Source organism: Hyposmocoma kahamanoa, unplaced genomic scaffold, assembly GCF_003589595.1.
Source record: "Hyposmocoma kahamanoa isolate Upper Pololo Valley unplaced genomic scaffold, ASM358959v1 66, whole genome shotgun sequence".
Taxonomy (NCBI): Eukaryota; Metazoa; Arthropoda; class Insecta; order Lepidoptera; family Cosmopterigidae; genus Hyposmocoma; species Hyposmocoma kahamanoa.
Genome location: NW_020653854.1, coordinates 6,797,021 through 6,809,504, shown reverse-complemented (window position 1 = coordinate 6,809,504; position 12,484 = coordinate 6,797,021). Strand labels below are relative to the sequence as shown.

General features: G+C 36.1%; 2 protein-coding genes across 2 annotated transcripts; one reads left to right on the top strand and one right to left on the bottom strand.

Moving 5' to 3' along the window:
* Positions 1-51: 51 nt before the first annotated feature.
* LOC113231862 lies at positions 52-2,827 on the bottom strand. Its single transcript, XM_026466398.1, has 3 exons — positions 2,524-2,827; positions 1,846-2,252; positions 52-122 (listed from the first exon to the last, which is right to left on the bottom strand). Exons 1-3 carry the CDS (start codon positions 2,649-2,651, stop codon positions 52-54), a joined length of 606 nt encoding a protein of 201 aa, XP_026322183.1. The 5' UTR covers positions 2,652-2,827.
* A 3,755-nt stretch (positions 2,828-6,582) lies between these two features.
* Positions 6,583-8,328, top strand: LOC113231861. Its single transcript, XM_026466397.1, has one exon. It carries the CDS (start codon positions 6,583-6,585, stop codon positions 8,326-8,328), a length of 1,746 nt encoding a protein of 581 aa, XP_026322182.1.
* The last annotated feature ends 4,156 nt before the right edge of the window (positions 8,329-12,484 follow it).

Below are 12,484 nucleotides of genomic sequence, written 5' to 3'. Positions count from 1 at the left end.
TCAAATAAAATATCATGATTCAAAATTCAAAATTATTTTATTCAGTTTAGGCTACATAATAGCTCTTGTGAACCTCATTATGCCATCGGTTCGTAAGTCTACTCTGGGCAGGAGATCTTGTACTGAGAAGAACCGGCAAGAAACTCAGCAAGTGTCCAGCTCTTTTCTCCCTTACAGGGTCAAAAATATTGGAAAATGTCCTATTTTGTATGTGTAAATAATACCAAATAAAGATTATTTCTATTTCTATTTACTATCATAAAAGAACACTTTCCATTACAAAATAAACACACAAAAAATAAAAAAAGGATAATCACAACATACTAATAAAACTAAGTTTGTAAAAATTACATTACATACTAAATTCAATACTAGCAATGTTATACACATAAAGCAATAAAAAAATATAAATAAATTTAGATGCAACTGTAAGAATACCAATTTCCTTGAACCTAGTCTATAGATGGTACTTGTTGCTTGTTTCTGTAATATAAATATAGTTTCAACATCAGCTGCTGTACCCCACAGTAAGATGCCATACGACATGAATACAAGAATACAAAATCATTTATCCAGTTTAGGCTACAGTAGCTCTTATGAATGTCACTATGCCATCGGTTCGTAAGTCTACTCTGGGCAGGAGAAGAACCGGCAAGAAACTCAGCAAGTGTCAAGCTCTTTTATCCCTTACAGCATCAAAAATATTGGAAAATGCCCTATCATAACAGGACACTTTCCATTACAAAAAAAACATAGAATATAAAGACAACCACTCAAAATGTAAAGAAAAACACAAGTAAAAAAAAAAGTGTTAACATATTTACATCAGGTTAAAAAATATTTTTTTACAATGTCATACAGTAATTCCACTACAGTACTCTAGAATAACTTAAAGAAAGACAAAGTGAAAAGTGAAACTATAGTAAATAATACTAAAAATAAGGTGAGTATGCATGAGCCGACAAGCCTCCACAGGCGGCACCAGTTCACGAGTATGACACATGAATCAGCCATTGCTTCGCTCAACCATATTTTAGGGAACGTAACTAAGATATCATTGAATGCATTTTATTTACATATTTTACATAGTAACACTTTCATACAACTTAGGGAAAATATTTAGTTTCCAAAATGAAACTACCTGTCCAATCAGTTCTTTAACATATTTATCATTATAGGAAACAGGTAATATTGTAACATTTTTAGTATGTTCAAAATCACTGCTGGCGACACAAAAATAACTTTGATTCACTTTTGCACAAAACATTTGAATTTGTACTTGAGCAAAACATTTTTTAGTTAATTTACCATCTTTAATGTAATTTTCAACATTTTTTGCTGTAGACGGGCATTTAATTTCAATGAGTCCTTTTTGACTATTAATGCCATCTGGTGATCCAGCAATCATCGGATACTCATTAGAAATAAAGAGGCCACATTTTGTAAACTTAACACCTAATTTTTGTTCTGCAATCTCTCTTACTTTGTCTTCTAACCTCTGGCCACGTTTTATTGCTGGTGTCTGCACAGACCTGGCTCCAAAAATCACTGCAACCAGAGAACCATCTACTGTCTTGCACCTGCTTACTTCATAACACTTAGATGCTGTTATTCTCCCATAACGTAGCTCAAACCAAAGACCACTTTTGTATTGGTGTCTAGATTGCATTTCTGCATTTCTTAAGTTTTCATCATTGAAATTTTTTTTAATTTTTGTTAAAAAACTTTCACAGTTAGGTTCTTTAAATGTATATAATAGGTAATGCAATGATAAAACTGATTTGTTGTCGGTAAAATCTTCAGTATGCTTTAAAAACTGACAAGTTTCAATTTTTCTCTTCTTACATTCATCCATAAATTCTATTAACACGCTTGTATTAGATACAGGATCCTGATATTTTCGTTTGGACATATCTTTTGCATTTATTATTTTGAATGTTGATCCAACTTTGGCGAGATTGGATTTTTTCCAATAGCACTCAACCGATGTGCAAGCAGGCTCTTCAGTGCGACGGTGCAACCACATTAAAAATGCAACAGCATGTTTACAGCCTCCAGCAGCTGCAGGACAATCTTCACAGAGAGCACTCTTAACTTTTTCTTCTTGTTCATCAACCAGTACTGTCACTGTATATTGCTTCAAGCGTACCTTGTGCTCTGGACATATTTTACATTTCACAGTGCAGATTTCATCATCACGTTTAACTTGAACGTAACCTATGGCATCATCGCCATACGACTCCCTTGCAGATCTGTAAGTAACAAATATAATATTAGTTACAAGCAGTAAGAGGTTATGAGATAGTTTTGTACGAATTATTTATGCTTATTCCATCTTATGTCGTTACATTACATTGCAATACCAAATGCACTGCACTGTAGCGACCGACCGAGGGCGAAAAGGTGTAAAGCAAGACAAAACACTATTTTTCCCCGGCCTTAACTTGTTGCTTTTAAACTTCTATTCGCGCGATGAATAAGCACAAAAGTTTTAACCTACAGTGAAACCTTTACAGTACTTACATAGAAGTCTTGACATTCCTCAGCTCGGCAGAGCAGAAATCTGGGTTCAAGGCAAAAAAATTACCGACCATTAAAGTGTCGATTCTTGGCAAATTTGTACTTTCCGCTTTCACAAATCCAGCATCCATGATTGTTTTTATCAATTAAATGAGAAAACAGTAACAGTAACACGTAGATTATGGGACTTATTACGAAAGCTTTACAAAAATTTCACGATCACAACTACAACAAATCTATGAGCACAGATTATGTCAGATTTGTCAGAGTGACATTAGTTTGTTTATATGCACAGTGACGTCACAACATGGCCGACAGCGTTTTCAGCGATCCAATAAATAAATAAAAATAATATTTTTTAAATGCGATCCTTGAGATCCATCCTTGGCTTTAATTAACTGAAATCGATATATTTTGGTTGCGTAGGTCAAATACTGCAGGAAATACTCATTTATTGTGCTAAATTTGATATGAGTCAAGTAGCTTATTGCTCGTATCCCGTGAAAGATAATTAAAATGTATATACAGGTTACAGTTCATTACAAACAATTTCCTACTCGCCTAATATATTTAAAAATAAAAAAATAATTTTATATTTTTGAATAAAGGCTATTTTGGCCAGAACTAGCTCACATAAAGCGTGTCTCATTTTGAGTTAAGTAGATATCTTTTAGTTGTTTCTTACAATATTTCAAAGACAGTTTTATTGACGTGTAGAGAATCACATTTTACGTTCAATAATGGTATAATCTTGCATTTCACATATTTTGAGTTATAACACTATTGTGACAGCAGTGCGTTGGGTTCTGCGATGCAGAGTCAGGTGTCTGAGCGGGGACCACGGAGCACGAGGCTCGGGCCACTACCGCTGGTGTTGTTGCTGGCAAGTTGAGTATTGTTTTCGAGGTATTTGGGGGTGCTCATTACGAATATATCACTTGTTTGTAAGTCCAAGATGGCGGTCACGATTTTTCAAAAAATGCAATATGACTATATAAAAAGGATTCGAAATTAAAAAAAAAGAGAACATCTAACAAAATTTTAACGAACTTTTATTAAATTTACAAATTTGATTTCTTAAGCCTAAACGAACGAAGTATCTTACATAAGAAAATAGTTAACAAATGGCTCACGTCACCGATGATATCCGAGCGGGCGTCGACTAGCAAATACCTCGCTCTGGATCTGTTCTGCTTTTATAACGTGGCGAAGGACGGTGCACAGCCGAGAGGGGTGTACAGCTTACAATATATATTTCATACTGAAGACTTGGCTTTGCCCTTATATTAAAGTGAATGGTTAGATCAGGTTGGGATTATGATTGGAAGACACTGCACGCAAAATCGTTTTTATATGCCACTTACGACATACAACGTGTCGTACAATGATCCGTTGTTTCGTATGTGCAGGAATTACGGCGCGTTCAAATTAGCGGCGCTGCAGCCGCGCGGCAGTCGCGCTGCAACCGCGCGGCGGCCGCGCGACTGTCGCGCTGCTGAAGTGCGACCAAATTAGTTTAGTGATGTTTTATCTTTCGACTCAGTTACACGATGGATTCTGACGAAGAAACGTTACTTTCACTTATTTTGTTAAAACTGAAGAAAAAAAACATTGAAAAGAACACCAGAACGTATTAATATAATCGACATTGTGGATCGACAACGAGAATTATAGACGTTTTTGTGTTGTTTGGGAGTGCTTATTGAGAATGTGGCATTAATTTCTAAATCCAAGATGGTTGCCAAGAATTAAAAAAAAAAATTTTTTGGTAATCCTTATGGAAATGGCATTTATTATGAATACATGATGACTAACACGAGTTTTCTAAATGCAAGATGGCGGGCACGATTTCTCAAATAATGGCAAGTTGGGTATCGTTTTCGAGATATTTGGGGGTGCGCATTACGAATATAGCACTTATTTGTAAATATATATAATATGTGTAAATAATAAGTACACATCATTTGTACATAGGCTTAATTCAGAAAAATGGATAAAATTGCATTTGCAAGTACATATTTAAGCATAAATAGATGACATGGCTACAAAGAATCCTGAAACATGAATTGTGAAGCATGTCAATCGTGTTCTGAATTGACGAATAAATTTAAGGATGACCACTGAAACGTCCCCATCAACAAGGATCACTAAACAAATCCCCTCCGTCCATTTGAATCCCATACTATGACTTTAGAACATTGTTAGTAGGTAAACGTTGTTATTCTTTTTATACGAGGCGATGGTCACCCGGTTCAACCTGAGTCTGAAAGCTGCTTCCGACTGGGGAGATGCTAACAGGGTCAGGTTTAATGCGGCTAAAACACAGGCGTGTCTTTTCTCATCAAAACGGAGTCCCCTACACCTTACTCCGACTTTCCGAGGTGTATCCGTGCCGATAAGGGACCACCTTGAGCTACTTGGTCTGGACTTATCATCCAACCTCAACTTTGGGCGATACATCGAGTGCTTGGCAAAAACTGCTGCCAGAAAACTAGGCATACTTTTCAAGGTCAGGCGGTACTTCACACCTGAACAGCTTTTAAATCTATATAAAGCACAAGTTCGATCCTGTATGGAGTACTGCTGCCACCTTTGGGACGGCTCTGTCCAATACCAGTTAGCTGCCTTGGACTCGGTGGAGCGTAAAGCAAAGAGACTTATTAACAATAATCCTCTTGTGGAGTCGAAGCTCCAAAATCTCGATCATCGCAGAAAAGTAGCCTGCTTGTCGGTTTTCTATCGGATACATTTCGGGGAGTGTGCGCAGGAACTTTTCAATTTGGTTCCGCCCTCACCGTTCCTCCTTCGGTCGACTAGAAGGTCCGGAGCACTCCATTCTTATGTCGTTGATATTCCACCTATTCGCACTAAGCGCTTTGCTTCCTCCTTTCTGATGCGTACGGCAAAGGAATGGAATGCTCTACCGGCATCTGTATTTCCCGAAAAGTACAATTTGGGGCTATTCAAGGCTAGAGTGAATAGGCATTTTTTAGGCAAACGCGTCCCATCGTCGGTCACATCGTCGCTTAACATCAGGTGAGATTGTGGCCAAGCGTGTGTCTATTATATATATAAAAAAAAAATTAAAAAAAATACAATGTGTTGATTTGCTTTCTCGCCATATTTACAGAGGTCACTCTATATCCGAAACTGAACCCAAATCACTAAAACAATAAATAAAAATAAAAATTTCGTAAATTCCTATTTTTTATTTAATTGCGGTAAACTAATTTGATCCAAAGGCGCACGGCACTCGCAAACATTTTGAACAATTAAATGCGCAGAAAAAAAACTCATTTTAGATCTATTTGGTGATGGGGTGTGGGTAGCGACGGCGGGGGAGTGTCGTATCGAGCGCGCGATTGGTAGATCAGTCGACCTTGCTTCCCGCAGACCACATTGCTTCCCATAACTGCGTCTACGTCACGCTGACGGGATGTCATACATTCTATTCTAGTCTGTCACGAAATCCCCATCCCACGGGTCACTGCCCTTGCGTGGTGCATATGACTTGAGACAATTTTGCAAAACTTTACTAAATACAATTAGCCAGAATATTGAACAGAATATATTTTTAAATATTTTTAGATGATTTAGCATTATTTCTGTTATTAATGTCTTAAATACAGCGAGAATGCAAATTAACACACTGTATAATAGGCTGTGGGTATCGTTTGTTCTTTTCGCGTGTGAAATATATTTTGGCGAATGGATAGAATCAATCAATTATCTACGAATAAATAGGTTGTTTAATCTTATTTATTCGTAAGTTAAAATTGGTATTACAAATCAAAGACCTAAAAAAATATTTGAAAAATCATAAATGTTCAGTACGATTAACTAATCGTTAGCCATTATGTTACATTTATGAAGATTTCATCGCAAGTTCATCATGCGAAAAAGTAATCAGCCTTGCACTTAGTTAATTAAAATTGTTTTAACTTACACTGATTACTTTGATATGTAAATATTGTTTACTATCAAGGAGTAAACATGGTTTCTACTAATATATCTGAAATATTATTCACAAATATTAACTCCAATGTTCCTAAATTAAGTGTAATGGCAGCTAAAATTGCTCAATACAATTACGAATGGCGGTTTGACACCATCGTATTGTTTAACCTGCTGAGTTCATTTCATCTTAAAACGTTTTTGACGGAGTATAATAAGTCAGTAATCATTAGAAAAAATAAGTACTTACCTCCTCCATGTTACCGCAATTCGCAAGTACCGCAGTTTGTCATATATGGAGATGACATCGGCGAATTAACGGATTTCTTACAATTTCTCGTGGATAATAAATATGATTGTAGTGCAAAGTACATACTCGTCTGTACTTCCCCGGACCTTGAAGATTGTGATGAAAATCAATTATTTGAAACGTTGGCTCGCCTGTTTATATCAAACGTGATTTATTTAAAGCTACGTGACGGAAATGACCCCGCGGCGTACACTTATTATCCATTTTTGCCGGATAAATGTTGGCACCATGAACCAGTGAGTCTTACTGTACAGTTTGGGTGCCCTTACGACCAATGCTACAAGTCACAATTCCCAGAAAAGTTCTACAATCTATATAAGTGCAAGTTTATCGTCTCAACTATGGAACAAGCCCCGTTCATGATTTTCACAAATAAATCAGATGGCACCAGAGAGATTAGCGGGTCAGATGGGAATATCTTGAGACTTGTGGTAAGCATGCTAAACGCGACTCTTGTAATACTGACTCCGGCTGAAGGTAACGACTGGGGACGCTTTGAAAATAAAACCTGGACTGGATCTCTAGGTCATGTATTCAACAACAAAGCTCATGCTTCTATGTGCTCTTCTCCCCTGACCTCCAGCAAATATAGTGATTTCCGAATTTCCTTCTGTTACGACTCTTTAGACTTAGTCTGGATCGCAGCGATATCCAAACTAAGACCGTCGTGGGAAAAGCTTTTGCGCCCCTTGGATGTTTATATAAGAATTGCATTATTTTTCATGTTTATTGGTATTGTCGTATTGAACACATTTATAAGATCGAAGATTTGGAACATGCTACGAAAGGTTTTCGAAGTTGCTCCGCTGAAATCGAATCTGCTTTTTTATTCCTGGACATTGTTTCTCGGTATGCCTGTTACAAGAGTCCCTACTAGAGTGGCCTTTCGCACTCTCTTTTGCACATGGATCTGGTTTTGCGTGATCTTTAGAAGCGTGTATCAAGGTGTACTTATTGGCTCACTTAAAGTTCGAGTTACAGAAGATAATCTTAAGAACTTTCAAGATGTTTTAAAAAACGATTATCCCTTTGGTGGTCTGCCGAGTTTGAGAGAATATTATACGGACGACCCCAAAGTGTATGATCACTGGAAACCGCTTATGTATGATAAAGCACGTGAACAATTGCATAGGATAACGGATGGGAGCTCCGATTTCGTGCTAGCTTTGAGCAGGGAGTATGCGATTGAGTATTTGCTCCAATATAACGGCAGAAAGCAAGCGCAGATAATACCTGAAAAAATCGCAAATATCCCGATCGTGATGTTTTTCAAAAAGAATTCCAACTTTGCATATTCTGTAAGTCGACTTCTCACAGTCATAATGGAGGGAGGGTTTTCTCAACAACTGTATAAACGTTATGTTAAACATGCGAGAATCTTAACCCACCAAGAACAGTCTCGAATCCCTGTACCTCTCCGCCTGCAGCATTTCACCGGATCTTTTGCTGTTCTATTTTTTGGCTGGATTATGGCCAGCATTTTCTTTTTAGTGGAATATGTTTGTGGCAGAGATATTATGAAGAATAACATAGAAAGTACTTAGATTTATAGCACTTTGAATTTTAATTGTTATTTTAGCTGCGCCGTGTTTTTTTATACATTATGTAGAATACACGATAAATATATACCTACAACAACACATTGAGCAAAATATTGCAGTTTTATAAAGTAGTAGTGTGTATAGCGTGTGACTGCAAAATTAGTAGTACCTAACCTTGCAAAATTTGCGTTTTATTCCATAAAATATTGTAGTTCTTATATACTTATTCAATAAACTTGTGTCGTGTGTTTCTAGTCTTCAATGCGAAATTCCCATCAGAACGTAAATACAACTGCTTAAATATTTTTAATTCACAACTCCATCGTATTGATGATATTTGTTATTCAACTACGACTCAATATCATGTAGGCCCCTAAGGCATAAGAGACATATGTAAGACTGCAGTACTAATTCATATGTTTTAGTTTATTCTAATTTCTATTATTAATTAATAATAAATTGAACTTAATACAAATTCATTCAATAAAATAATTTGTAAAACTTAATGTAGCGTAAATTGGAATGTTTTTTATTGTAAAATTAAAAATAAGGTATTTAATAAAAAATAACTATTGTACCTATAGTGAAAAAATATTAGACATAACTGGTTGAAGACTGTACCACCTCAGTCAACCGTGACCATGGGACCTGTAAAGGGCCCGAAACGTCGAACGTAGCAGATATAGTAACGAGGTTTGATGAGTCATTAATATAAAGTAAAAAAAAAAAATGAACCTGGAATTGAACCTTGAGGAACGCCTATGCAAATTGCAGACCCTGATGGTCACGTACCGACATCGACGACACCCTCTAGACCTTATGGTTTCTAACCATTGCCAACAGATGGACTGCATGTAAGTACTTACATAATATTTAATTTCAATATGTAATAATTATTAATACAAAGATCGAACACTCAGAAAAAAATCTTTCGATCCGGCCGGATTCGAACCGACGTTTTCTAGCATATCGTACCAGTCACTATACCAACTAAGCCACGGAAGGAACAAGCGAACCTCACGAATTTTTGTATGTACTTGTAGTCGTGTCCTTGTATTTATTTGGTTTTTCAACGAAAAATCAGCTCTGGTAGATGTAAAGGTATTGGTAACTGGACGATTAAACTTTCATAGATGGCGCTACGACTAAAAAGTCGTTGAAAAACCAAATACAAAGACACGACAATAAAAAAAATGAAAGAAAGGGAGGAGAATTTGACATAGATCCGACGTTGACATGCGCCCGATGGCAACCGACGGGGCAGCGGGAACGGGCGGCGCAGCATGTCGTTACACCGCTGGGTAATTTTTCAGTAATGGGAACGATTAATCAACATTATGGTAAAACAAAAACACGATTGGTGAACCTTTTCTCGACGAATTTATTTTGCATTTGCACAATGTTTTTTATTATGGCACCTTTGTTTACAATTTTATTCGCAAGGTCGATTAATCGTTCGCGCCCCTATTTCATTATACATCTTTAAAATTAAAGTAACTATTGCCACTCTAATTTACAATGGAAAATGAAATTGGCTAAGCCTGTGTCATACACAAAACTTTGAGGCGAGGTATATGAACGCAAGCCTAGATTTTAGGATGTGAGGTGTAGTGCTGTCCCCTTAAAATTAATATGAAAAAATAAGAATGGGATGAGAGTTTGACGCAGATTCAACGTTGACAAGCGCCCGATGGCAACTGACGGGGCAGCGGGAGCGGGCGGCGCAGCACGTCGTTACACCGCTGGGTAATTTTCAAGTTTTGATTACAGGGATTCAGTTGAAAACCAAAATTATGACTGGCGTACATGTTTTAAGCGATATTAGGTTAGGTAGACCAACACAGTACAAAATGTAGGTATATGAAGTTTCGGTGCCTTAAAACCTGGGCTGTTTTTCAGCAACTATACAAAAAGCAATATTGTAAATTAGTCTATTTAGTTTAGTTTACACAGCAATAATCGTGCAACCATTGACTTAATAGATCACAGAACACACTCACAATGAGATAACGACTGATCGCAAATGCCTGCTGATTGCACAGACTACTTAGTGATAGAATGGGAAAAACTGCTTATTTTTTTAAACGTTTAAACGTTACGCTTTTTTAAACGCTTTTTCACTTATTGAAAAAAGCAGACTTTTATAAGTGCTTTTCGTTTAAACGCCCACCTCTACTTAGTGATGGCGGTTTTTTTTATTGCGTGAAGTGATGGCGGTTGTGTCTGCAGTGTTGCCAGGTCTACTATTCTAACATTCTAACCCAAAATAGTGAATGTCAGATGTCAAACACAACATTGGGATTCCCGAAGGTAATAAAAATACAGTTTTATTTTCAGTTTTCAAAGATAATATCAAAACAATCAAAATCATCACACGCTTTTACTTTGGCCAGTAATGTAAAAATGAAAATGACCAATCAATGTTTGAAGAAACTCTATATAAAAGTGTTTGAAGGTAAGTTCAGCTTTACCGTTTTTTTCCTCAATCTACTGTTTTTGCAGTCAACATCTTCTTAGATTTGACCTGGCAATACTATCTTTCTGATTTTTGGTGTCGGTGTTTATTTTGATTTTGAGTAAATAAAATAACAATTCGGACTTCTTTCATTCGAAACTAAAATGAAATTGTTCGCGTTTGGGCTGTGATACAGTATGTGTTTGGTTTGGACTATAATAGTAAGGAGTGGTGTAATGAGCTGGTATCCGCAACTCGACATCGTAGACCTTATTTTGCGTGTGGTTATGGTATATTGGATGTGGTTTTTGGGAATAAAGACCTGTCGAAAGGACCACAAATTAGAAAGATACATTAGGAACAGATAGGAAACAGGCCCTATAACGGAACGTTGGTAGAGGTAGTTCCGTGCCCCGTGACAGCACGCTGGTGGCGCTAGTGTACCGAATAGTGATGCGCCTCAGACCTTTATGGATTGATTGCTATTAGTGATGTCCTGTATCGCACTTTTACGGTAAAAAGTACGGTTTCATCGGTCCTAATTACTTGTTCATATTGCTAATGTTTTGTGGTTTAAAATAAAATATTATATTTTTAGTTATATCTGTTTATTAATAACGAAAGCTACTACCGTTTCGTAAAGGTGTTAAATGGCGAAAGAAACTCCCAGCAACACATCTTTTGAATCTAACAATTAATGAATGATAACAAAACACAATTATTAAACGAAATGTCTCTCGGCGGATTAGAGTACAAGTTAAAAACCAACATCATTCGTTTATAGTAACACATCTACCGACTAAACACAAAGTCCAATTAATTATTACTTTAATTTGCAACTTAAATTCTAGTGGCGACTTTTTCAGATTTATCATTCTATTCGCATCTTCTAACATTAGAAACAACAAGAAAATATATAATTATATATCAAAAGATTTGTAGTGAAGTAAACATAATAATATTTTTTTTAAGTATTCGAACTCATAGTAGTAATTATAAAAATCGTTTATGCAAAATTCGATGATACACCAACAAAATTATTACATATTAAATGCGGAAAAGTACATAGATAAAGTGTCACTAAATCCTTGAAAACACCGAACAATCACATTATCATGTCACATTGTCGTGTTAAACCATCGAGCATATTAAACTAAGTAACATCACTTTTATTTTTGTCAGTCGATATGATGAATATTGTGTGTGTGGTCTGTGTTCTGTGGTAATTTTTCATTTCCGGGTCACCAACTCTGCATTTATCTGCAGTGGTACAGCATAAGTATGATCTCCCACTGTTCGAACAGCTAAAATATAAGAAAAATAACTTATAAGTAATATCTTATTAATATAATAAATGTATAAGTATCTGTAGCCACCAAACCACTGAATACTTACAAACAGTTACAAGACAAGTGGGTTTTCGACATGCTATTTCCACTTCTTAGAATAATGTAGGCCATGAGAAAGGCACTCTTTTATCGTCTTTGATAAATTTATCCTCAAAGTTAAGTTTGCAAACCAGAAATTTAATAAATTTTGTGGATGTAGTGCTTACATTTCAAATTACAAATATTGAATGCCTTTTAATACAATTTAACATTTCAAGTATATGTTTATCTCTGATGTTTTTTTAAGGCTTCAAGTTTTTTGAGGCACTTACGTGTTACTTCCTTAGAATCATCGAGAATATTAGGAGTCTTGAAG